This window comes from Lotus japonicus, chromosome 1 (assembly GCF_012489685.1).
Source record: "Lotus japonicus ecotype B-129 chromosome 1, LjGifu_v1.2".
Classification (NCBI taxonomy): Eukaryota; Viridiplantae; Streptophyta; class Magnoliopsida; order Fabales; family Fabaceae; genus Lotus; species Lotus japonicus.
The window spans coordinates 48,746,011-48,772,470 of record NC_080041.1 but is presented as its reverse complement, the minus strand read 5'-3'; the positions used below and the strand labels follow the sequence as shown (position 1 = coordinate 48,772,470).

The following is a 26,460-nucleotide window of genomic DNA, read 5'->3' as shown; positions in this document are numbered from 1 at the left end:
GCAAGATATGGTTCGAATGAATCTAAAATAGGGTGGCGTTGAGCGAAGCGGATGGAGAACATTTGAGCAACCCCGGGGCAAACCAGAGAAGGTGGGAAAACAGGGCCGAGCGCACCGCCGCGAGAGCAAGGAAAAAGGAAAGGCGGAATATTGGAGGCCAGTAGAATCGATGATTTTTAAACCTTCAGGACCAGCTAAGTGCAACAAGCAAAGGTAATTGGCCTTGCCAGGACCAAGAGGGGGAATCGAGCACATCAGGTTTGAAGGACGAGGTGTTTGGAATGGTGCTCTGATCAAGGGCCATTGGCGGGAGAAAGGGCGCGACAAAGCAGGGATTAGGAAAAAAATAAAGATGCACTCTTTTTCTCCACCACAGGAGTTTTTTAATGAGGCATCCCTCAAAATGTAAAAATTTTTTACAAATCAAATAGAAAAGGATATTCTCAGCAATACTCCTAACTCACAAACTGAGTTATCACGGTCGCCCGGTGGGAAAAATTCTCTGAAGGTGGCGATCCCAACACGACCTTGATGTCTGGGGATCACTCCGCAAAGTCCGGCGCGAACCGCTGATCACTCGTTGACGATGTGTGCGGGTAAGCTTCTTATCCCAAAAGCCTCCCCGAAATATGGGCGAGCAAAAGCCTCCCCGAAATATGGGCGAGCATTCGAAACTAGGCTAAGTCTCGGGCAACCCACATGGCCATTGGGACCCCAGCCACTGTAAGTCATCGCCAGGACAAAACTGGCAAGGCCATACCTGATCTTACGGGAAATATGGTATGAACAAAGCCTCAGTTCAAAGCTGTGCGAAAGTCCTAGTTTCCTTTGACACACATTTAAAATCACTACACGAAACTCAAACTTAAATCGTAAAACAGGCGCCCAAGAATGAAACGCGGCAGGGCAATGAATAGAAGAAGGCAGAATAAAACTGCAACAAGCTTTCATTAATAGCAAAATTATTTACAAAAGTAGTAAGAGGAAAATAATTACAAAGTAGTCAGACTGCATTAATATTTTCTTCTCTCCTTGCAAAAAGTACTCCGCATTGAAGCCGGAAGGATCATCAGGGCTGACAAAACCCTTGGGGGTAACCCTCTTGAAGGCCCCCATCCCGCTGAGATCTAGCCCTTCATAAAGGTACTAGACCTAAGCTTTAGCAAGGAAGAAACCGCGGCCACACTCTTCCACTACCTCAGCAGCAGCTTCAATCTCCAACCTTGTTCTAAGGGCCTTGGCCTCAGAAGACGCCCGGGTTTCCGCCTCTGCGATAGCTCTGTCTTTTGCTTCTAGATGGGTTCTCACAGTGGCGAGGGCCTCGTTCGATGCCGCCAAGTCACTACTCAAAGCCGCAAGCTCCTCATCTTTGGCGTCACAAGCTGCCTTGCTCGCAGCAATCGCCTCGGATCTCGCCTCTAATTCCTTCTGCATGTCGTCCAGCTCATCCTCTAGTTCATCCACCTTCCCCTCATAGGCGAGTAAATCATCCTCGCGACCGCTCATCTCGATACCCAGGTTGTTCAGTTTGATTACCTGCGTCGTCATCTGGGTTAGCAGCCTGTCATGCTCGTCGTACAACTCGAGCGTGGCAATACGATAACTCTCCGTTTTTTAACGGAGCTCCTCAACTTCAGCAGCAGAGGCCGAATCTTGCGATAACTTGGCAAAAAGGCATCCTGCGCGGAGGAGGCTCGAAATGGCTTCTTGTGCCATGCCATCGAGATCGGGATTTTCAGCTTCCTTCAAACTACTGAAGAAAGGATCGGACAGCATGAAGTTGACAGAAGTGGGTTGTTGGTTCAAGGGGGAGCTTTCGTTTCCCTCAGTGGTCAGGCGGCTAGGAGCAGGGGAAGAGTGGTGAGGAGACGGTGAGACGACAGGAGCTTGATCCTCATTATCACGACTCATTTCGTGAACGGGCGAAGCCCGGGGTGAGCCCACTTCAATTTGTTGAGTCAGATGGTCTTGTTGAAGGGCGACGGAAGTAGAATCCTCGGGCTCACCCTGGCTTTCAAAAGTCTCCTTGGGAGAGAGCGGAGTCCCTGCCCCGCCTTCAGGGTTGGCCTCGCCCTCGCCAACCGGTCTCCGGCGAGGAATGGTTGTTTCTCCGGTTTTGTTTTTCTTGATCTTTTTCTTCTTCTCCTTCTTTAACAAAGGAGTCGCGGCTCCGCCCCTTCCGTCTTCACCGGTCTCAGCTTCTTTGGATTTTGGGGATTTCTTTGTTGGGGGGGGGAAGAACAACATCATCAATAACACCCAACGCTGCCCCACCAGACTCAGGAAGGACGGCGACGCCTGGTGACGGCTCGCCGGATTCAGGAACGACGATGCTTGGTATTGCCTCGCCGGCCTCAGGAAGAGCAATACCGCTTGTGGCTCTTGGCGCTGGCTCGATGGACGTTTTGACCCGCTTCCTGGGAGGAGGAACGGTGGCCTCGACGCTAGCATCCCCAGTAGCACGTCTTCTCTTACCCCCACTAGTATTGAAAGTGGGGGGAAATTTGATCACCTTGGTAGTGAGAGCACGCCCCAATTCAGCCTTGGTACACTTTATTTCCCCTGGAAGAAGTAGGGAAAACATATGATTAATGATAAACTCCACAGGGAATATAATGTTGCAACAAAAGAGAAAAGTCTAACCTAGGAATGAATCAAGGGTGCTCTTGCGGGCGGCTTCAAGCAGTTGCGACGATTCGAGAACAGGAAGGTCGGCAAGAAAGCTGAGGATGGCTTTATCCTCGTCACTCAGCGACGCGTCCGACGGTCGCAGAATGACGCGGGGGGTTTTGGTCCAATATAAGGGGAACTGGGTAGTCCCGTCCCGAAGGGTGAAGGCCTCAGGGTATGTTGGCTGCACGACTATGCAGAAGTACCGGCGCCCCGGCCCCATCTTGACGTTGCTCTTGTAAGGGTGGAGGCGTTGTCGGCCCGTGCGGGATTTCAAGGAAACCCATCCTTGGGTTTTCAAGGACTTCAGCTCCACGGCGTAGAAGTAGAAGAAGTGTGTAAACTTTGGCTCAAGACTGACGACGCTACACAGGATCTCAAAACACCGGGCGAAGGCCCAGGCGTTTTGGTGAAGTTGGCACGGAGCCACATTAATCTCCCCCATAACTTGTCGAAGAAAAGAAGAAAAGGGTAGCTTGATTCCCGGATTGAGGAACATGTATTCGTAGACATAAAAGAAATAGGGTCTCTTCACCCCGTGATCGATCGTACGGTGCTGCCAGGGTCGCCGATCGCCTGGGCATTTCCCGGTGACAAGAACATCCTCGAGAAGTTTCTCGTAGCAGAGCCCGCCGGCTTGGCGGGCCGTTTCGATGACGGAGTCATCGGAGGATTGCTCTGAAGGCTGACAAACGGCCTCCAGGGTAGGGGTCTGGTCCGTGGGCTCAGGAAGGGTGGCAAATACCCGGAGCCAAAAGGCTTCGATGTCCCCATCGCCTAGGGGAAGTCCTTCGGGAGGGGGAAGGATAACTAGGGGCGGGGATGCAGGGGCAGTGCTTTGAGAGTGGGAAGATTTCTTAGAGCAGCGCTGGGAAGTCATTTTCACTAAAAGCGAAGTAAGAGCAAGGATGGGAAGGGGCGCTAGGTTGTCAGGTCTTTCGCGGGATATGAGGATTCCAAAAGTAGCGAATGATGGAGTAAGAGGGAATTTAAAGGTTAAAGGAGTAACGGTTGGGAGTGTGGTCGCGTGTGGAGGATTGTGGGAGATCGTGTCCCATAATGACAGGATGAAATGATTACTTTTGAAAAGTAGCGTGAGTCTTGGGGAATGGGAGCCAGTGCATTAAATGAAAAGCCGCAATGGCTGGCGCTGATTGGCGTAGATTCAAATTGGCAGGCTTTAATATGATTTGAGGGGACGTTTCGAGGGCAGCGGTTGGGATTCTGTAGATTCGCTGGCCTTTGCACTCCTTCAGTACATTACATGTGGCCTACACGCATCAAACAACCATGATTCACAGCGGTCACAGCTGGAGCTGGGCGAGGGGCCACGCACCGTCGCCACAAGTCTACCTGTGGACTCGTGGACTCGGGAAAGCTCGTGAAGAGAGTCAGAAATTAGCTTTAGCTTTACTTACTATGTCATGTTGGCAATCATTCTTGATCACTAGGCTTTGACATTGGTTAGTTTTTCTCATATTTGTCACCTCAATTATTAAGACACTCTTAGCTCTCATCCTTCAAGCTCGGTGTCTTGTGGGCTGGGCGAGACCCAGGGGCCCTCGCCCAGGGGCACCTGCCTCAGGGCGGAGAGTGAGCCAGGGAGCTTGGGCCTCCCTCGAGAGGCCCAACTGGCCCACTAAGGGCGGTTAGGGGCGCTAGGCCCAACCCCAAGCCTATAAATAGAGGCGGTTACCAATTGTAAGGGACTCTTGGCTCATTTGAGAAATAAAAACTTGAAATTCAGTTACATTCTCTCTCTAAGCGGTTACACTCTCTCTCACTAAATTCTCACATTGCAATCCCTTCACTCTAGGTACCATACCTCACCTCTATGTTCTTGGATAGAACAAATCCCGATCCGCAAAGTAAGGATCCCTCGTATCCCAATCTTACGATCCTGAAGAGAGGGAGTTCAAACTTTGACTTTTCTATTTCTGGCCCATTTCAACTTCCCATTTCAAATTCAAAGAATAAAAGTTCAATTTCAGACAAAACTCATAAAGTGATTTTTTAATAAATAAAAAAGTGATAATCCTTAAACAACAACCCCTAATTTTTCCTAAATCTCGAGCCATTGAACCAAAACCGTGAACATGCACCATGGATTATGATTTTTGGGTTATGAATTTATTATGTCATTTTGTATGAATTTTGATGTAAATCATGAGTTATTTTTCTTATTATGTATGTAAACTTTTATGGATGTATATGTAACTTATGTAGTATATATTTGCATTTCTATTAGAATCTTAAAGGATGTACGATCCGATTCTGATCCTAACTAGGATTTATGATCTTCTACCCCCTAACTAGGTCTATTATAGCGCATCTTTGATGAAGCAATAATATTTATAATAAATGAATTAAAAATTTAACAAACATTTTACTTTATTTTTATTTTGTTAATGGGTTTCAAGCACCCTTGTGATTGCTTAATTAAATTTTTCTTGTAAAAAACGGTCAATGAGATAAATTAGAAAATTAGATGTGTTCATTTTATTTTTGAACATACAAAATCATTGAATTAGAAGAAGAGACACCATAGTCTGATATAGCGCTAAGGCATATATATCTATGAAAGCCCACAAATCATTTTGTCTATTGCACCCTTGCTCTACAAAATAAATAATTTCCCTAAAAATATGCCAAACCCCAATACAACTAACCACTTTGTTTAATTCATTTTCTTAGCTTCCAAGGCTTGTTTTTTGCATTTCCAACCCCCCAACATCAATAGAGGAATCTCTCACCAGCACAATGTTTTGGAAATTGAATTCTTGCCAAAATAGGAGACCATTAAGAATAACAAGGATGTCAGCCTCATAGGCTCACTTGATCCCCCACAAATATTGAGAAACAACCCACAACTTTATCTTCATTTTCGTTAGAACCCATCCAATTCCACTCACACCCGAGTTCTCTTTTGACGCTTCATCAACATTAAATTCGAAGAAGTCAAATTATAACTAATTTTTTGGATAAGTCAAATTACAGCTAATCCCGGGATTTTTTCATGAAGGAACACGAGAAAACGTTAAATATAATTATATGTCTTATCACATATAGTTACACACTCCTTTCGGTCCTTTTTATAAGATACACTCGTATAAAATTAAGTCAAATAATCCATTCCAATACAAAGAGACATATTTCCCATGCAAAAAATTGGAGGAAAAATGCAAGCACCCAATAGGTATTATCAACATTTATGGTAATTGACATGATTGTTCTTGTCAAAAGGAAAAGACATCATTGGAATTTTTTTTTTGGTTATAGGAGGAAAAGTAACAAAAGACAGTAAAAAAACTAGCTAACAACGTCTAAATACAAGCAGTCATAAATGAAAGAAGGTGGTCTCCCCCAAACTTGGGTCGGTGAACCAATTCTTCCCGCCTCCCGAGCTAATCCGTCTGCTGTATTATTCTTCTCCCACTGGACATGCAAGATATGAATGCTCTGGAACCTCCCCAACATGCTTCAAACCCGATCAATGCTATCCCTCGCCCAAAAAGTACTAGTATCACTATTAGTTTGAATCAATGTGACCAGTTAAAGGCAATCACTATAACACTCCAAATTATGAATATTAAGATCCATAGCATGTTTTAATCCCATCTCCAAAGCTGCAACTTCCGCCAAAAAAGCACAACCAGGTCCCGTACAGATTAGGGTTTGAACGCTGCATGGGAATGCTACCGTTGGAGGGCAGGTCTGGAATTTCCAGCTTCTGCTGTGGCTGAGAATGTTAGGTAGGTCGTCAGGATAGTACATTTTCTTTTGTACTTTGGATAGTGACTTGACCTTAAACCTAGTAGACTTCTGATCAGAGTAATGCTTCGTGTTGGAACTTGTGAAGCTCGTTGATCAGAGTCAGAGGGAAGCATGGATCCTCTGACCATTGCATCTTCTGATTCTGAACTCAGAGCGAAGTACTTGGTCTTCAGAGCCATTTTGCTTCTGAACTTCAGAGTCTCCACTTTTCAGCTTCTGGATCTTCAGAGTCTTCTACACCATCAGAACATCTGAACATTCAGAGTGACTGGGTTGTCAGAACGTTTGGATCTTCAGAACTTCAAGTGACTAAGTCCACATCAGAGCTTGATTGACTTCAGATCTTCTGAAGCTTTTCTACTGTTCAGACTGAACATAGAGATTGCGAAAGCGTTGCTTGGGACACTCTTTAAGCACAATGCTTCTGATTTGTGTGAGATTGGATTTAGGTCAGAGCCTGTAAGAACACACTCAGAAAAACACGTTAGAGTATCAAAATTGTTCATACTAAAATGTTAACTTGTAATCATCAAAACATAGAGTTGTACTACTCGATCAAAACTTGATCTTACAATCTCCCCCTTTTTGATGATGTCAAAACCAAGTATTTTGATGAAAAATTCTTAAACAATAAACTGAATTCACTTAGAGTATAGAGAAAAGAATTAGACTTATCCTGATGTGAATGGTTTATTTTGCTCATTCTGAATCCAAGTTACAACTTGATTCTGAGCTTAGCTCCCCCTGAATCTAAGACTTAATGAAAACGTTAGTAATGTCTAGATTCTGAGCTAAATAATATAAGAGTTCAGAGTGAAAGCGCATGACATAGATGAAATGAAATAAACAGAGCGCATAATTATTCAGAGTCACGAGCAGGGTATCAGAGTCAAATGAAATCACTTCATAAGAAGTGAAATGTATTCCTTGTATTTGCCCAGTGACATATCTATGGTCATAGCAGTGGAACTCTTAAATTCTCCAAATAATTAAATCACACTAATCAGTATATACATCAAAAACTTTGAGTCATGCTCCCCCTTTTTGTCATAAGCAAAAAGCTTGGGGTGTGAAAAACTTAGCTTGAAGTACAAGGTACTCCCCCTGAAGGAAGGACTAAGTTCGAAAAGATGGAGAATTAATTACTGCGATTAGCGACTTAAAGAAATAATTAATGCATGTGTAGAACGTTTACCACCGGCCACGGGAGTAAAGAGAAGCTTCAGTTACCAAGGACTTATCCTTGAGAAACTGCAGTAGCAATAACTTCCGGAGAGAAGGGGATGCTTATATAAAGCGGGTAGAAACGTAGTAAACTTCACAACAAGATTAATTCCATAAAAAGATATGGCTTCATACATGATTGCATTAGAAGAGCTCAGATGGAAAGCCTTTGAGGAAGATATGTTCCTCAAAATTAGGCATCCTGATGGTTCAAGAACCGTACAAGAGCTGACGAAGACACTGCTAGAAGAGGATCTTGGTCCAGAGATGGAGAAAGATCTGAAGGAACTCCTCTGCTTCGTGGAGGAGATTCAGGAGCTTTGCCAGCTGGAGTTGAATTTACTGGAAGAGAAAGAAACAATGGAAAGGAAGCTCAAGACGATAGAGGATAGTCTGGAGAAGAATGAGCTGAGCATCAAGCTCGGCAACAAGAGTATACACTGGATCGTCTGGAGAGGGAAAGAGTTCAGCAGCGCCAGGAATGCAGAAGAATGAGGAAGGATCCTCCATTCTAGATATAGGGATTATGTATGATGTATTTTAATGTTTGATCTATGAATAAAGAGGTGTTTTGCAAACATATGTTATAAATGATGCAATAATAGACACAGAATGAACAAATACTGAAGAGATTAAACAAGTATAACACATAAAGCAAATATCTTAAAATTAGAAAAACAATAAACTAAAAGTTAAATAATTAAGAAAGAAAACCGAAAGAAATCCTAAACACTAAGGCTTGGTAGTGCGACGCAGAAGTTCTTGAAGAGCTCGATTCATATCGATATGGAGAGTCTCATGAGATTTGAGACGTTGTTCCAAGATGTCAAGTCTGGAAGGACTTGGCTGTGTGGAAGTAGAGGGAACATCCTGAGCAGAGTGAGGAGCTTGAGTAGATTGAGAATCAGCATGTGTGAAAAGCACTGGTGCAAGAGCTTGACATCTGAGAGCTTCAGCTTCAGCTTCTAGCCTTTCAGCTTCTAACTTTGCATGTCCAATTCTTTCAGCCTCTTGACGAGCAGCTTCTTCTGCTTGTTCTTTCTTTCTTCTTGCTTCCTCAACAGCTTCAAGTAACTTACCTCTCAGCTGTTGTTCATGCAGAACCACTCTTCTGTTGAAACGCTGCCTAGCAGCCTCAATCCTCTGATCCCTTTCCATGGTGAGATGACTCATCATAATAGGAACTTGAGCAATTAACCAATCACTCAGACGATTCCATTCCTCAGCAACAGAGTCAGGATCCTCACTTAGGTTAGTGTGACCTTGGACATTGCGAATCATCAGGGATGCTTCATGATTAAACACACTGATGCACTCAAGTAGGGAGTTTGGCTTGAGGTAGGTATAGGGAACAATGGAAAGATTGGTTTCAGGAGAAGTGGGGTGGTTGCTGCTATTGGCCTCAGAAGCACCTTGAGGAGAACCAACATCTAAGGTTTGGACATTTGAAGTGTGGGTCTCAAGGTTTGGCTCAGAGGTTTCAACCTGAGGGTGTGGTGATCTAACCGAAGAGTGGTTAGATCTGGTTGATCAGATTGAGCTAAAGGGTCTGCTTCATTCAGAGGGACAACAAGTATAGGATGATCTGGGTCAACTAGACGATCTGGTCTAGGTCCACGGTATCTCCTAGGGCTAGGTACAGTCTGGTAGTATTCAGGAATGGCAGACTCTTTTTCCTTCGCAATTTCAACAAATTTGCGAACAGATTCAGAGTTGTTTGAGGGTGAGGAGTCAGCAACATTTATGGGAAAAGATACAGAGGGACAGGGAGTTGTGGAATCTGTATCAGTTGTTCTGCGAACAGGACGTTCTGATGCTCTGGGGACAGAGTGATCAGAAGGTCTGGGTTCAGGTTCAGATTGTTCAAGAATAATGGGTTCAGAGGTATGTGGGTTGTATTGAATGGTTATGGGTGAGGTAGGTTCAGAGGGTCTTGGAGTCTGAAGCATATTCCAAAGAGGTGCTTCTTGTTGAGAAGGTTGGAAAAATGAAGACCTAGGTGAAGTGGGTGGAGAAGTGGTTTGGTCAGCTGGTTGGGACTCTGGAATAGGAGTGAGTGGGGTGGAAGTGCGGTTAAGGAGTGCAGAGATGGGGAGTGCATCAAGTGAATTTAAATCATCATCAGAATCTAAAACAACAGGCTTACTTGATGATCGCACTGCAGACCGAGTAACTCTGGCAGAAGTCTCCATTCTGATTACTACAGCAGCTGGTTCCACACGTGTTGGCTTCTCCATAATCCTGACTTGCTTATTTTTCTTCTTTGGAGGAGGAGCATCATCATCATCACCATCAGATGGAGCATCTGGCTTGGTGGGTTCCTCGTGCTTCCTCTTAGGCTTGTCAACCTTCTTCGTCTTCTTCTGACCATCAGAAGGATCAGACTCTTCAGAGGGTTCCTCCAAGACGATTTTTCTCTGAGTCTTCTTCTTGGAAGGAGAGTCAAACTCTGGAGCTGGTGGCAGGGTTCTGAAGAACTCGTCTACATCTATCTCATACCCTTGTTTCCTCAAATCATCAATGTAGCACAAGATTGCAGTCGGATCATCTGCTTGGGACCACAGAGGGTAATCAGTCAGAGGTACCCTTCTTTGTCTGACTTCATCAGAAGTATCTTCATGAACAGGAGCAACCTTGGTCTTGACCAATCCCATCTTCTTCAAGGATGTGGATGTGAAGACATCACTAGCAATGGTTGACAGATCCTCTATGCATCCTGCTGTGATCAGATCTTCTATCAACTTGCTCTCAATGAAGAGATCTGATAGCAGTCTTCCAAATGGAATGTACTTGATGACAGACTTGATAGAAGCAGTGGTTCTGGATTTCCTGATACACTCTTTGAGGTAAGAGAACAGGAAGAAGGGAAGGCAGATCTTCTGATGATCCTGAATGAAGAACAACATCACTTTTTGACAAAAGTTGATGTAGTCTGGAGAGCTTCCCTTAGGTCTCTGATTGATGCAGTGAAGCAGAATCTTGTGCCAGATCCTCAGCTTTGGATGAAGATCCACTACCTTGTAGTCACTCTTGCCAGGCTTATAGGTTGAGTAAAGAGCCTTGTTGGTTTGGTCCTTCGTCCTGGGTTTCACCTTTGACTCCGTCAGTTGGAATCTATAGCCTGTGCCAGTGTGTGCGCCCAGAAGATCAACAATTGACTTCTCTGTGATGATGATCCTTCTGCCAGCAATGTAAGAAACCACTTGAGTGTCGTCGCAGTCGGCATGCTTCCAGAATTCCTTGACCAATTTGACATAAACTGGACCTCGAAGCCTGTTGAAGTATTCTTCCCAGCCTTGAGCACGAACTTCAGGACGAAGATCATACCCATTTGCAGCAATATTGTCCAGGTCGAATCTCCACTCAGCAAGAACCTGAAGATCACTAGGAGGGTAGACACAAGTCACGGAACAACCTCTTTGAGCAAGAGGAATCATCTGCTCTTGAGTTTGAGGTTGGGCTTGAGCTTGGGGTTGAGGTTGATTTCTCTGATTTGCAGAAGTTGATTGACCGGTGATTTGACCTACTTCCATAACTGGAAATCTCCTTCCGTCGACGGTTTCTCCTCTAGTAGATTTCACCATCTTTGATCGGTTGAAGGTTTGGGTCGAAGAGAGGGGATGGATGAAGAAAGGGAGAGATCGTGGGGATAAGGATTTTGCAATTGAAGAGAGAGAGAGTAAAATCAGAAGTGATGGAGATCGTGTGTGTATAGTGGGTTTTTGAAAATAACCGTTGTTGATTAAAAAGTAAGATAAAATCAACGGTTAAGAAAATAAAGATATCATAGCAGCAGCAAATACCAATAGCACACGTTGGAGAGAAGCACATCAACACTCAATACGACAGACTGTCAGACGGGCACAAGGACCGATGTATCATAGCAACTGACACACGTTTACTATCTTAGCTTCAGAGTGAGCGCCAATGGGTACTTAAACTCTGATGGAGTTACCTTCTGAACTAGACATCTTCTGATAGAGAAGCATCATAGTCAGAGGTTCTGATCCATCTTCCTGCTGGACAAAAGTCCATATTCAGATTTTTCAGAATGAAATTAAATCTATCCTCTGCTAAGGGCTTTGTAAAGATGTTTGCCCATTGATGGTCAGTATCAACAAACTTCAGAAGAAGTACGCCCTTTTGAACATAATCTCTAATAAAATGATACTTTACCTCAATGTGCTTTGCCCTTGAATGTTAGATAGGATTCTTACTTAGTGAGATTGCAGCAATGTTATCACAATAGATTGGAATGTTGCTCTCAAGGATTTGATAATCCTCCAGCTGATGTTTCATCCAGAGCATCTGAGTACTGCATATTGCTGCTGAGATGTATTCTGCCTCTGCAGTAGATAGAGCAATGGTTGATTGCCTCTTGCTTGCCCATGAGACTAAGTTGCTTCCCAGAAATTGACAATTTCCAGAAGTGCTTTTTCTCTCTGTTCTATCTCCAGCATAATCAACATCACAATAACCTGAAAGCTTATACTCTGATGTCTTCTTATACATCAAGCCAAGGTTAGTAGTACCTTTCAGATATCTCAGGATCCTCTTAACAACAGTTAAGTGGGTTTCCCTTGGATCTAATTGGAAACGAGCACATAAATGAACACTAAACAAGATATCTGGCCTAGATGCAGTTAAGTATAGAAGTGATCCTATGATACCACGATAGAGCTTCTGACAGACTTTACCACTTGCATCTTCTTTTTCCAGGATGCATTGGAGTTTTGGCAACTGTAGATTCCAGCATGTTGAACTTCTTTAGAAGTTCTTTAGTGTACTTGCTCTGATGGATATATGTTCCTTCTGGTGTTTGATCAACTTGTATTCTCAAAAAGTACTTGAGTTCTCCCATCATACTCATTTCAAATTCAACCTGCATCATGTTAGAAAATTCTTTGCATTGAGATTGATTAGCAGAACCAAATATAATATCATCAACATAAATTAGCACAATTAAGATATCATCTTTGTAAGTTTTGCAAAAGAGAGTTGTATCTACTTTACCCCTTACAAACTCATTTTCCAGAAGGAATGAGCTGAGTCTCTCATACCATGCTCTGGGAGCTTGCTTCAGACCATAGAGGGATTTCTTCAATTTGAAAACATGGTCTGGATTCTTCTTATCTTCAAAGCCTGGGGGTTGATGAACATAGACTTCCTCTGAGATGTAACCATTTAGGAAAGCACTCTTAACATCCATCTGATGAAGAATTATGTTGTGATTCACTGAGAAGGAGATCAGCAGTCTGATTGCTTCTAGTCTTGCTACTGGAGCAAATGTTTCAGTGTAGTCTATTCCTTCCTGCTGACTGTAGCCTTGAGCAACTAGCCTTGCCTTGTTTCTGACTACATCTCCTTTCTCATTCAACTTGTTTCTGAACACCCATTTGGTTCCAATCACATGGACACTATGAGGTTTCTTCACTAAGCTCCAAACATCATTCTTGGAAAATTGATTCAGTTCTTCTTCCATAGCCAGAATCCAGTCCTTGTCTTGAAGAGCTTCATCAATTGACTTGGGTTCAATTAAAGACACCAATCCTTTCAGACTGAGCAAGGTCTCTTCAGAGGGTCTGAAGGCTGATTTGGTGCTGACTGATTCATCTTTGTTGCCCAGAATCAATTCCTTAGGATGAGCTGCAGTGATTCTGCTCTTCTTCTGAGACTGTGAATCAGAGGGACCAGCTTCTTCTAGTTCATCTTCCTCTGGCTCAGCTTCCTCTGGAGCTTTGCCTTTGTCAGAAACACTTATACTTAAATTTGCAAATTTCTCAACTAGCTTTGACTGATCAGAGTCAAGCTTATCATCAAATCTAACATGAATAGATTCTTCAATTGTTTTAGCATCAGTATTATAAAATCTGAAACCTTTAGAACGATCAGAGTAACCAAGCAATAGACATTTAGAAAACTTAGCATCAAATTTATGCAATCTATCCTTAGTATTAAGAACATAACAAACACAACCAAAAGGATGAAAATAAGAAATGTTGGGTTTTATATTCTTCCACAATTCATAGGGAGTCTTATTCAGAATTGGTCTCACAGAGATTCTGTTCTGAATGTAACATGATGTGTTTACTGCCTCTGCCCAAAAGTGCTTAGCCATGCCAGTTTCTTGGAGCATGGTTCTAGCCATCTCCTGAAGAGTTCTGTTCTTCCTCTCAACAACCTCATTTTGTTGAGGAGTTTTGGGACAAGAGAAATCATGTGCAATTCCATAGGAATCAAACAGACTTTCAAACTTGTCATTCTCAAACTCTCCACCATGGTCACTTCTGACACGCACAATCCTACAAGCCTTCTCGTTTTGCACTTGGGCTATGAAGGTAGAGAACACAGAATGAGACTCATCCTTGTGGTTTAGAAATTTTACTCATGTCCAGCGGCTATAGTCGTCAACAATGATCATCCCATATCTCTTGCCACCTATAGACTCAGTTTTCACTGGTCCAAACAGGTCGATATGCAGAAGTTCCAACGGCCTTGAGGTTGAGACAACATTCTTTGCCTTGAAAGGGACTTTTGTGAATTTGCCTTTCTGACATGCTTCACAAAGAGCGTCTGAAGAGAACTTCAGAGTGGGTAAGCCCCTGACAAGGTTAAGCTTACTCAGCTGAGAAATCTTTCTCATACTGGCATGCCCTAACCGTCTATGCCATACCCACTGCTCTTCATTAACAGAAAGAAGGCATTTCACATTCTGAGATTCCAACTCAGATAATATGATCTTATAAATGTTGTTCTTCCTCTTGCTGTTAAACAGAACAGAGCCATCGATCTGACTTACAGCCCGGCAGGACTTTTGATTGAAAATAACATCATAACCCTTGTCAGCTAATTGACTTATAGACAATAAGTTATGTGTTAAACCGTCTACCAATAAAACATTTTCAATGCATGGACTACTATCTACACAAATAGTACCAGTACCAACAATTTTACCCTTTTCGTTGCCACCAAAGCCAACTTCTCCTCCAGGCTTAAGTTTTAGCTCTTGGAACATACGTCTTTCTCCCGTCATGTGACGCGAGCATCCACTGTCCAGATACCATGATTGGTGTTTCAGTGGAGCTATCAAGGATATCTGCAACATAGATAATCTTATCCTTAGGTACCCACTTTCTGGGTCCTCTCTTGTTAGTAACCTCAGAGGTTCTGATTACCTTTGGTCTCTCAACATGATAATGTAAAAGAATTTTTGCATGATATTTAGACATAGAGAAAGTTCCCTTTTTGAGAGGGGGGTTAGCAACTTTAACAGGTAAAGGTTCAGGCATATAATGATAATGATTTAGCATTCATATAATGATTTAGCCTTAGGCATAGGAGGTTCATTTCTATTAGGTTTAGAATAGCCAATGCCATGCATTCCATTTCTGCTTACGCCATAGATCATTGAAGCCATTAAGCTTCTGTCTACGCTTTTAACCAGGAATCTTTGAAAAGATTTTTCATATTTAGATTCATGTTTACTATTAGAGGCATCACAAGCAATTACTTCTTCTAACTTAGCAATTTGGTTCTTAAGCACAGAGTTAGAATTCACTAAAGCATGATTATCATTTTTCAAATCAGAAATCATTTTCTCATGTTCTGAAGGAGTCTTAGAAGCAGCAGAGAAATCCTTTTTCAACTTTTTATGCTTAGTCAATAAAGAGTTATACTTATCCATAATATCAGACAAAGCATGTTTTAGTTCAGAGGTTGAGAAAGAAGCGAATACCTCATTTTCATCGTCTGAGTTAGGATCTTCTTCTGATACTGAGTCAGAGTCAGTTTCATCTTTTGACTCTGCTCCTTTGTCTTTGACAATGGCCATGAGTCCTTGAACTTCACCATCAGAGTCAACATCCTCTGACTCTGATTCGTCAAAAGTCACCATCAGACTTTTCTTTGTCTTGAAGTGCTTCCTTGGCTTCTTGTCCTTTTTCAGCTTTGGACAGTCACTTTTGTAGTGCCCTGATTCTTTGCACTCGAAACATGTGACTTCCTTGATTGAGGACTTCTTCTGGCATGATGAGGATTCAGATTTTCCTTTGGCCTTTCCAGAGCCTCTGTACTTGCTCTGCCTGTGCTTCCAGATGCGGTTGAGTCTTTTTGAAATCAGAGTCAGCTCATCTTCATCAGAATCTTCTGATGCTTCTTCAGATTCTTCTGCTTCAACTTGGAGAGCTTTTGACTTCTCAGATTTAGCCTTCTCAGATTTAATTTCAAGGCTATAGATTTCTTCCTCAGATCCTGCATCTCTGAGCGCTTCAGCTCATGACATTTCAGTATGCTGATGAGTTCTTCTAGACTCATATTCTCAACATCTCTTGTAAGCTCTATTGAAGTCACTAAAGACATCCAGCTTTCAGGAAGACTTCTGATGACCCTTATGACATGATCTTTTGTGGTGTAGCTTTTGTTGAGAGGTCTAATTCCAGCTACCAGCAACTGAAATCTGGAAAACATGTCCTCAATGGACTCGCTGGGCTCCATGATGAAGGATTCATACTTCTGGATGAAACACAGCGCCTTTGATTCTTTCACTTTCTTGTTTCCTTCATGAGACATCTTCAAGGAATCAAAGATGCCCTTGGCAAACTCACGACCTGTAATCTTCTGATACTCTTCATAGGAAATAGCACTAAGAAGAATAGCTCTAGCTTTGTGGTGCTGTGAGTAGAGCTTCTTTTGCTCAGCAGTCATCTCTGATCTGGAAATCTTCTTGCCATCTGCATCAACTGGACGCTCATAGCCATCCACAATGATATCCCAGAGATCTGCATAGAAACCCAGAAAGAAGCTTTCTAATCTGTCTTTCCAATATTCGAACTTTGCCCATCGAACATTGGAGGCTTTGCATTGTAGGCATCTTTTTGCGTTTCACTGGTGGTAGCCATTTGTTTTTCACACCGGCCCGGATCACTGAACACTGTTAGGTGTGGTAATCAGAACTTGCGCTCTAATACCAATTGAAGGTATGAAAAACGGTAGAAAGGGGGGGTTTGAATAACGTTTTCAGAATAAAACTTCCACCTTAAGATTTTATCAAATCTTTCGTGAACAAATAAAGTGCTTGAGATAAGAGATAGAAAAGCACACAAGGATTTTATCCTGGTTCACTTGATGAATCACTCAAGCTAATTCAGTCCACCCGTTAAGGTGATTTCTTCCTTCTTAGAATGAAGGCAATCCACTAATCAGGTAAATGTTACAACTGCACTTGAAACCTACAAGTGACTAACAATACACTGACTTAGCTCACACTAAGATTCACTCTCTTAGTCTTCTCTAGGTTCCGATCAACCTTGATCTCCTAAAGGTAAACTAAACAACTGTTTAATTAAGAAACGTTTACAAAGAGATTGCTTCTAAAAAGCTTGTAGTAAACACAATGAATTTAGAGATGAAAGAATGCTTAGAAGGTTTGAATATAGCTTGCGCGTGTGAGATTCTTCCAACCGCATCTTTCAATTTTCGGCCTCTATTTATACTCCAAGGATTAGGGTTTGAACGCTGCTTGCGAATGCTACCGTTGGAGGGCAGGTCTGGAATTTCCAGCTTCTGCTGTGGCTGAGAATGTTAGGTAGGTCGTCAGGATAGTACATTTTCTTTTGTACTTTGGATAGTGACTTGACCTTAAACCTAGTAGACTTCTGATCAGAGTAATGCTTCGTGTTGGAACTTGTGAAGCTCGTTGATCAGAGTCAGAGGGAAGCATGGATCCTCTGACCATTGTATCTTCTGATTCTGAACTCAGAGCGAAGTACTTGGTCTTCAGAGCCATTTTGCTTCTGGACTTCAGAGTCTCCACTTTTCAGCTTCTGGATCTTCAGAGTCTTCTACACCATCAGAACATCTGAACCTTCAGAGTGTCTGGGTTGTCAGAACGTCTGGATCTTCAGAACTTCAAGTGTCTGAGTCCACATTAGAGCTTGATTGACTTCAGATCTTCTGAAGCTTTTCTATTGTTCAGACTGAACATAGAGATTGCGAAAGCGTTGCTTGGGACACTCTTTAAGCACAGTGCTTCTAATTTGTGTGAGATTGGATTTAGGTCAGAGCCTGTAAGAACACACTCAGAAAAACACGTTAGAGTATCAAAATTGTTCATACTAAAATGTTAACTTGTAATCATCAAAATATAGAGTTGTACTACTCGATCAAAACTTGATCTTACACGATCGTGCTAGACACCGGAAGCAAGACCAGCAAAATGAGTGGGATTGGTGATTGGATAGAGATCGCCGACACTATCACATCTCAGAAGAGGGATCCCCGTCTTGAAATCAGCGACCGAAAAACCAAAAGGATCAAAGGAAACAAAAACGTTATTGTCAGTAGTGAGTTGTCGCACATAAATTAAAATTTTAATAATATCAGGTGTGTGCAAGACATGGTTAAGGTCAAGAGATTTGTGGTGGTTTGAGGTGGGAATGGATGTGTGACCGGAGCCCTGATTTGGAATACCCTGACCACTACCAACAATCAGTTTCTGATTTAAGTGACTCAAATTAGAATAAGACGATAGATTACCGTGTGATGCCGCTGAGTGAGATGACGCGCCGGTATCCATGTACCAAGTGCTGTCGGGAGGAGTAAGAGTCATTGTGTGCATGGCAGCCGCAATGTCAGTGGGTGTTGGGGAAGCGGTGGTAGTGTATGCCTGAGGACGAGCACCGAGGATGCCTGGCTGGCGCGGAGGACCAGTGGGGCGAGTCCATTGAGAGGTGGGATAAGGACAAGGTGGCATAGCACAAGGAGGAGGAGCCCAACTCCAGGGATTCCAAGATGGATACTGAGGTGGCTGCCATGGTGGGGAGGGAGCTGCAGCAGAGGAAGCAGAGGAGCCAGATGAGCCATTGGATCGGAATCCACCGCGCTGATCATGTCTACCAGATCGACCCTGATTGCCGCGATTGCGACTAGATCCAGAACGATTGTTCGAGCGACCAGACTCAGAACGGTTGGAGCGTTGCTGGGAGGAGTCATCAGAGTCCCTCGGAGACGAAGTATGCATAGCAGTGTGAGTGGTAGTGTGCTGCATTTTCGCCAGACCAGCTTCCTCAAGAGTCAGCATGGAGCGAGCATGGGCGAATGTGGGTAGGGGGTTGCTCTGATGAATCAGTGTGGCAACACCACGAAAAGGCTCAGTCAAACCATAAACCAATTGGAGAACCAAGCGATGATTGGTGACAGGAGCTCCAACATTCCTCAACTGATCAGATAGGTGTTTCAAGCGCTGACAGTAGGCATAAACATTTGGAAAATCGTCCATGTGAGTGGAGGCGAAATCCTGCTCGAGAGCAACAGTGCGGGAGTTCTGATTATCCTAAAAAATAGCAGCCAAACGGTTCCATGTTTCCATAGCAGTGGAGCCCTTCTCCATGATGGTAGCAAGGAGATCAAAGAAAATGGTGGAGTAGATCCACTGAAGGACAGTAGAGTCAAGTGTTTGCCACTGTTCATGAGCCGGATCAGTCGGAGCAGGACGGTCCTTCCCAGGTTGGGGAATGATGTGGTGAATAACCCGGGTGGCCCTAGCATGAGTAGCAAACAATTCAGCCCACATAGCATAATGGTCCTTTTCTGACTCCAGGACAAAAGGGATGCTGTTTTTGATATTGGTGACAGCAAGGGCAGGATGGAACTCTGGTTTGCCTGAGGACGGAGTTGGGGCAGCAACAACCGTGGCGGTAGGAGTCTCCGCATCCGAGCCGGTGGAAGACATGGTTGCTAAAGGTCGGAAAAGCAAAGAGGAGGAACAAATCTGGGTGAACCGGAAACAGGTGGCCGGTTCGGTTGAACCAGAATGTGCTTGCTGAACTAGGAGGGTGTATTTCACGTGAGTAGGCTATCACATGTTTGAAGTTTGGGCAAGAGGGAAGACCCGATTGATGGAGATGCGGGTCTGGCTTGGCAAGCAGCTCCGGGCGAAGTGGGCGGTGGCCGTTAGAGGAGGCGACAGTGCTGGTGCTTGCTGGAGACAGAGACGCACCTGTAGGGAAGAGAAATTGATAGGTGCGGCTCCAAAGGTGGCTGGGCACAGAGGAGCGGCGGCTGGTTCAAAAACAGGGGCGAGCACAAACGGTGGTGCAGAGCCGGTGTGAAGGCACACGCTGGGTGAGGACCACGAGCGTGGGAATGGCGCGGCGCGGTACGGCAAGGAGCGGTGGGGCGCGAAGTGAAACAGAAGCACGGATGTGCTTGGCCGGTGGCGGTATGACCCAAGGGAGGAAAATGAATGCCGGCAGAGAAAGAGAGATGCGGAAGCAGTAGGGATCAGTTAGGTCTTGATACCATATAAGAGAGTAGAATGATTTCAATGGGTGCCTTTCTCATTGATAGCAATCAGGTATAAATAAAAAACTGAATATACAAAAGTCAAACTATTTCCTATTTTGCCTAGCTTAATTACACGAATACAATCAATATAATTTCAGGAATAAATCATACTAGTGATTTTTACCCGCGCGTTGCACGGGAAATATGTCTATTGTATTGAAGGTGTGAAAAAACGACTAGAAGGGGGGGTTGAATAGAGTTTTGAATATAAAAACTTTCCCCTTAAGATTTAAAGTAAATCCTTTCGGTTTCTCTAAGATAGATGGTGCATCGGATAAAGATAGAGAGAAGAGAGAAGCACACACGTATTTTATCCTGGTTCACTTGATAAATCCCTCAAGCTAATCCAGTCCACCCGTTAAGGTGATTTCTTCCTTCTTAGAATGAAGGCAATCCACTAATCAGATAATTGTTACAACTGCACTTGAGACCTACAAGTGACTAACAATACACTGACTTAGCTCATACTAACATTCACTCTCTTAGTCTTCTCTAGGATCCGATCAACCTTGATCTCCTAAAGGAATCACCACTAAGATACACAGATCCTAGTCTTCTTAAGGATACTGACCTACCCGGTCCCTTAAGGAAAATCAAACAGCTGTTTGAGGTTGGTGTTTACAAAGGTTTGCTTCTGAATAAGCTGAGTGTAAACTAAAGAAGAACAAATGAAGAAAGTGGAGGCTTGAATCTTTTCTTGTATTGCAGCTCTTGGTTTCTCTCTCTTTTTTTTTTCTTTCTTCTCTTCTTCAGCCTTAAATAGTCCAAGGTGCAAGGATATTTCTGTTGAGAGAATATGACCGTTGGAGGGCATTTCTGGAACTTCCAGAACCTGATGTGGTTGAACTCTGGTAGGTAGGCTTGTCAGAATAGTACACTGCTCTTGTACTACTTGATAGAGACATTTGCCTTTAACCATTTACTTCTGATCTGACGACGCTTCATGTTGGAACTTGTGGAGCTTGGTGATCAGAGTCAGAGGGAAGCTTGGATCCTCTGACCTTCGTAACTTCTGCTTCTGTACCTTCAGAGCTTCTGGACCTTCAGAGCCTCTGATCCTTCAGAGCTTCTGGTCCTTCAGAACCTCTGGACCTTCAGAGTTTCTGGTCTTCAGATCTTCTGATCCTCAGATCCTCTGATCTTCAGAGCTTCTGGTCTTCAGATCCTCTGATCTTCAGAGCTTCTGATCTTCAGATCTTCTGATCTTCAGAGCTTCTGATCTTCAGATCTTCTGGTCTTCAGATCTTCTGATCTTCAGAACTTCTGATCTTCAGATCTTCTGATGAATATATCTTCTGGTGTCAGAATCAGAACCTGTTTGTCAAAACACTCAAGACAAACGTTAGAGTATCATAATTGTTCATCCACAAATAAATACTTGTTATCATCAAAACATAGAGTTGTACCACATGACCAAATCTTGATCTTACAATCTCCCCATTTTTGATGATGACAAAACCGTGTATTTTGATGAACAACTCTAAACAAATAAACTGAATACACTCAGAGTATAAGGTATCAGAGTTAAAACTTATCCTGATGTGTATAGTTTATCTTGCTCCTTCTGAATCCAAGACTCGAGCTTGATTCTGAGCTAAGCTCCCCCTGAATCTAATACTTAATATCAACCACGTTAGAAGTATCTAGATTCTGAGCTATATTGAAGTATATGATCAGATTTAATTGACTCATAAGATGTATCATAGCATTGAAAGAGATGACATCAATCAGAATGTGTCGTTAGAGCATAGAAATTGATCACATAAGGGAGTTGTCAAGATACTATTAGTTCTCCCCCTTTTTGTCATAAGCAAAAAGAATGAAGGTGGAAAAAAATTAGTAAGAGCATAAAACGAAATACTCCCCCTCAGAAGGAATACCAAGGGATACTTGGCTTCTGATTAGTATATCTTCTGATGAGAGCAGAAGTGACAAAGTCCAGAGGTTCTGGTGACATCTCCATTCTGGACAAAATTCCATCTTCAGATACTTCAGAATGAGAAGCTATGAACCTACTCTTCTTCTGATGACGCAAGTCAGAAGTTGTAGTAGCATCTTCTGATGTTGTTGCTTCTGGTTTGTCAAGTTCTGAGTCTTTGTGTCTTTCTGAAACAGTCATGCTCATCTCTGCAAGCTTTTTCAGCTAGCTTTGACTTGTCAGAGTCAAGCTTATCATTAATTCTAAAATGAATAGCGTTAAGAATATCAACAAAGGGGTTCTTATCAAAAACCAATGATTCCTTGACCAAATCTTACTATACTGATGCCTCCAAGATCAACTTCACCTTCAGGTTCAAGTTTTGGATTTTGGAACATATGCCTTTCTCCCGTCATGTGTTGCCTGCATCCACTGTCCAGGTTTCATGGTTGGAGTTTCGATGGACCTATTGAAGATATCTGCAACATATATAATCTTATCCCTAGGTACCCACTTTCTGGGTCCTTTCTTGTTAGTTAGCCCAGAAGTTCTGACAACTTTGGGTCTTTCAGCAGGATAATCTAAAGGAATTTGAGCACGATATTTTGACATAGAGAAAGTGAAGGTATGAAAAACGGTAGAAAGGGGGGGTTTGAATAACGTTTTCAAGATAAAGCTTCCACTTTAAAGATTTTGACAAATCTTTCGAGAACTTAAGTGCTAAAGATAAGAGATAGAAAAGCACACAAGGATTTTTATCCTGGTTCACTTGATAAATCACTCAAGCTACTCCAGTCCACCCGTTAAGGTGATTTCTTCCTTCTTAGAATGAAGGCAATCCACTAATCAGGTAAGAGTTACAACTGCACTTGAAACCTACAAGTGACTAACAATTACACTGACTTAGCTCACACTAAGATTCACTCTCTTAGTCTTCTCTAGGATCCGATCAACCTTGATCTCCTAAAGGAACTAAACAAACTGTTTATCAAAGAATTGTTTACAAGAGATTTGCTTCTAAAAAGCTAATAGTAAACTCAATGAATTTCAGATGAAAGAAAGCTTAGAAGAATTTGAATTTGTCTTGCGCGTATATGAATGCTTCTTGTCGCTTCTTTCAGTCTTCAGCCTCTTTTTATACTCCAAGGATTAGGGTTGAACGTTGCATGGAAAATGCTACCGTTGGAGGGCAGTTCTGGAAAATCCAGCTTCTGCTGTGTCTGAGACTGTTAGGTAGGTCGTCAGGAAGGTACAGTTGCTTTTGTACTTGGATAGTGACATGACCTTTAAACCTAGGAGACTTCTGATCATGGGAATGCTTCATGTTGGAACTTGTGAAGCCGGTTGATCAGAGTCAGAGGGAAAGCCCAGATCCTCTGACCATTGTATCTTCTGATTCTGAACTCAGAGGGAAGTACATGGTCTTCAGAGTATCTTGCTTCTGGACATCAGAGTTTCCACTATTCAGCTTCTGGATCTTCAGAGTCTTCTACACTATCAGAACATCTGAATCTTCAGTGTTTCTTGGTTATCAGACTTTCTGGATCTTCAGAACTTCTAGTGACTGAGTCCACATCAGAGTTTGTATAACTTCAGAACTTCTGAAGCTTTTCCACTGTTCATACTGAACATGGTGAATGCGAAAGCGTTGCTTGGGACACTCTTTAAGCACAGTGCTTCTGATTTGTGTGAGATTGAATAGAGGGCAGAGCCTGTAAATAGCACACTCAGAAAAACACGTTAGAGTACCACAATTGTTCATATCAAAAGGTTAACTTGTAATCATCAAAACATAGAGTTGTACTACTAGATCAAAACTTGATCTTACAATCTCCCCCTTTTTGATGATGACAAAACTAAGATTTTTGATGAACAATTCTTAAATAATAAACTGAATTCACTCAGAGTTTAGGGATATAGAATAAAACTTATCCTGATGTGAATAGTTTATCTTGCTCATTCTGAATTCAAGTCACTGCTTGATTCTGAGCTTAGCTCCCCCTGAATCTAATACTTGATGAAAACGTTAGTAAAGTCTAGATTCTGAGCTAAATAATATAAGAGTTCAGAGTGAAAAACTTATGACATAGAGGAGAATAGAGTAATCAGAGCGCATAAGTAATCAGAGTCAACGAACAAGGTATCAGAGTCTTGTGTATCAGAGTCAAGTTAGAATCACTTCAGAAGAAGTGAAATGTATTCCTTGTATTTGCCCAATGACATATCTATGGTCATAAAGGTGGAACTCTTAAGTTCTCCAAAAGAAAAATAAATCACACTAACACATCTTACACATCAAAAACTGGGTGTACTCCCCCTTTTTGTCATAAGCAAAAAGTGTAGGGTGTGAAAAACTTAGCTTCAAGTTCAAGGTACTCCCCCTTAGAGAAGGTCTAAGTTTGAAGAAAATTAAAACGATGCGAGAATCAGAGTTAGGCGAATTAAAGAGAAGAGTTAATGCACAAGAGGAACGGCTTACCCCCGGCCAAAAGAGTAAAGAAAAGGATCAGTTACCAAGAACTTAACCTCGAGAAACTGTAGGAGCATTAACTTTCAGAGAGAAAGTGAAGCCTATATAAAGCGTTGGAGAAAGGGGTAAGCTTCACAACATCATAACAGAGAAAAATGGCATCATACATGATCGCATTAGAGGAGCTGAGAAAGAGAGCCTTTGAGGAGGACATGTTCCTCAACATTAGGCATCCAGAGGGTACAACAACCATCTCAGAGCTAACACGGACACTGCTGAAGGAGGACCTGCGTCCAGAGTTGAAGAAAGACTTGAGGGAATTTCAGCCAGCTTGAACTGAAACTGCTAGAAGAAAAGGAGATCTTGGAAAAGAAACTCAAGACTTCAGAAGAGATTCTGGAGAAGGATGAGCTAAAAGATAGTCTCAACAACATCCAATATGCACTGGAGCGTCTGGAGAAGGAAAGGTCAGAGCAGCGCCAGGAGTGCAGAAGAATGAGGAGGGATCCTCCATTCTAGGATTTTAGGAGAAAGAAAAACATGTATGATGTAAATGCAGTTTATGATGAATAAAGAAAATTTTGCAAGCATAATGTCAAATATATATATGTATCATGTGCAAAAATAAATAGCGAAAAGACATAACAAAATAAAGTAAACAAAAAACTTAAGGAAAATAAAACTAGGGTAAGAAGAAAAGTGAAGAGATCCTAAGACTAGGGTTTAGCAGATCGACGCAGAAGTTCCATCATCATTTCCTTCATGTCTATGAGCATAGACTCATGAGTATCAAGTCGTTGTTCCACAATGTCGAGTCTGGACGAGCTTGACTGTGTAGAGCTGGAAGGAACATTCTGAGCAGCTTGAGGAGCTGGAATGGAAGCAGAAGCAACAGGAGTAAACACTACTGGTGCAAGTACTTGGCATCTAAGAGCTTCAGCCTCAGCTTCAAGTCGTTCTGCCTCTAATCTGGCTTGTTCAGCTTGAGCTGCTGCTTGACGTGCAGCTTCTTCTGCTTGTTCTTTCTTTCTTTTGGCTTCTTCAATAGCTTCAAGTATCTTATGTCGCTGTTCTTGTTCATGAAGAGCCACCCTTCTAGCAAACCTTTGCTTTGCAGCCTCGATCCTCTGACTTCCCTCTGCATTCAGGAGCTGCATCATAACTGGAACTTGAGCCACTAGCCAAGTGCTCAGACTGTTCCACTCTTCAGCCACATATTCAGCATTCTCGCTTAGGTCAGTCTGACCTTGCACATTGCGTAGCATCAATGAAGCTTCATGATGAAAAATATTGATGCACTCAGAGAGAGATGTGGGTCGGAGGTGAGTGTAGGGAATTATAGAGAGGTTGGTTTCAGGAGAGGCTGGGTGATTGCTGCTGTGAGCTTCAGAGGCACCTTGTGGAGAGCCAATGTTAAACATTTGAGCATTTGGTTCAGAGGTTCCAAGGTGAGGTTCTGAAGTTTCAACCAGAGGATGGGGTAATCTAACTGAGGAGTGGTTAGACACAGATTGTTCTGGTTCAGGTTCTGGTTGAACTGGCTCTTGTTGGTCAGGGGCAGGGTGAGCTTGTTGAGCCAAATGGTCTGCCTCATGTAAAGGATTGGCCAAGATAGGTTCATCTGGGTCTACTAGACGTTCAGGTCTAGGGCCAGGATATCTCCTAGGGCTTGGACAAGTGAGATAATACTCTTCTAAGGTAGACACCTTTTCTTTTCTAACTTCCATGAATTTTCGAAGGGATTCAGAGTTGTTGGAAGGAGAAGAGTCAGCAACATTGGTTGGGAAGGATACAGGTGTATAGGCTGTGGAAGAGTCTGTATCAGTGGTTCGGGGAGCCAGACGTTCTGATGCTCTTGGGACAGAGTGATCAGAGGTTCTGGGTCCAGGTTCTGTTTGGTTGGGCTCTGGTTGTTCATGGATGATGGGTTCAGAAGTTAATGGGTTGTACTGGATGGTGAAGGGTGAGGTTGGATCAGAGGGTCCGGTGGGTTGATTCTGAAGCATATTCCAGAGAGGTGCTTCATTGGGAGAAGGTTGAAAAAATGAAGACCTTGGGGAAT

General features: G+C 42.9%; 3 protein-coding genes across 3 annotated transcripts; all 3 read right to left on the bottom strand.

Annotated features, from left to right (window-relative positions):
* Positions 1-1,152: 1,152 nt before the first annotated feature.
* On the bottom strand, positions 1,153-1,548 carry LOC130737421 (uncharacterized). The gene has a single exon (XM_057589184.1). The coding sequence runs from the start codon at positions 1,546-1,548 to the stop codon at positions 1,153-1,155; it is 396 nt and encodes a 131-aa protein (XP_057445167.1).
* Positions 1,549-17,854: 16,306 nt separating this feature from the next.
* On the bottom strand, positions 17,855-18,943 carry LOC130737411 (uncharacterized). The gene has a single exon (XM_057589175.1). The coding sequence runs from the start codon at positions 18,941-18,943 to the stop codon at positions 17,855-17,857; it is 1,089 nt and encodes a 362-aa protein (XP_057445158.1).
* Positions 18,944-18,997: 54 nt separating this feature from the next.
* LOC130737405 (uncharacterized) lies at positions 18,998-19,396 on the bottom strand. Its single transcript, XM_057589164.1, has one exon. The coding sequence runs from the start codon at positions 19,394-19,396 to the stop codon at positions 18,998-19,000; it is 399 nt and encodes a 132-aa protein (XP_057445147.1).
* Between the last annotated feature and the right edge of the window lie 7,064 nt (positions 19,397-26,460).

Excerpts from the sequence above, each read along its gene's own strand:
- LOC130737421 (XM_057589184.1), bottom strand. The coding sequence starts at position 1,548 with ATGACGACGCAGGTAATCAAACTGAACAACCTGGGTATCGAGATGAGC.
- LOC130737411 (XM_057589175.1), bottom strand. The coding sequence starts at position 18,943 with ATGGACGATTTTCCAAATGTTTATGCCTACTGTCAGCGCTTGAAACAC.
- LOC130737405 (XM_057589164.1), bottom strand. The coding sequence starts at position 19,396 with ATGTCTTCCACCGGCTCGGATGCGGAGACTCCTACCGCCACGGTTGTT.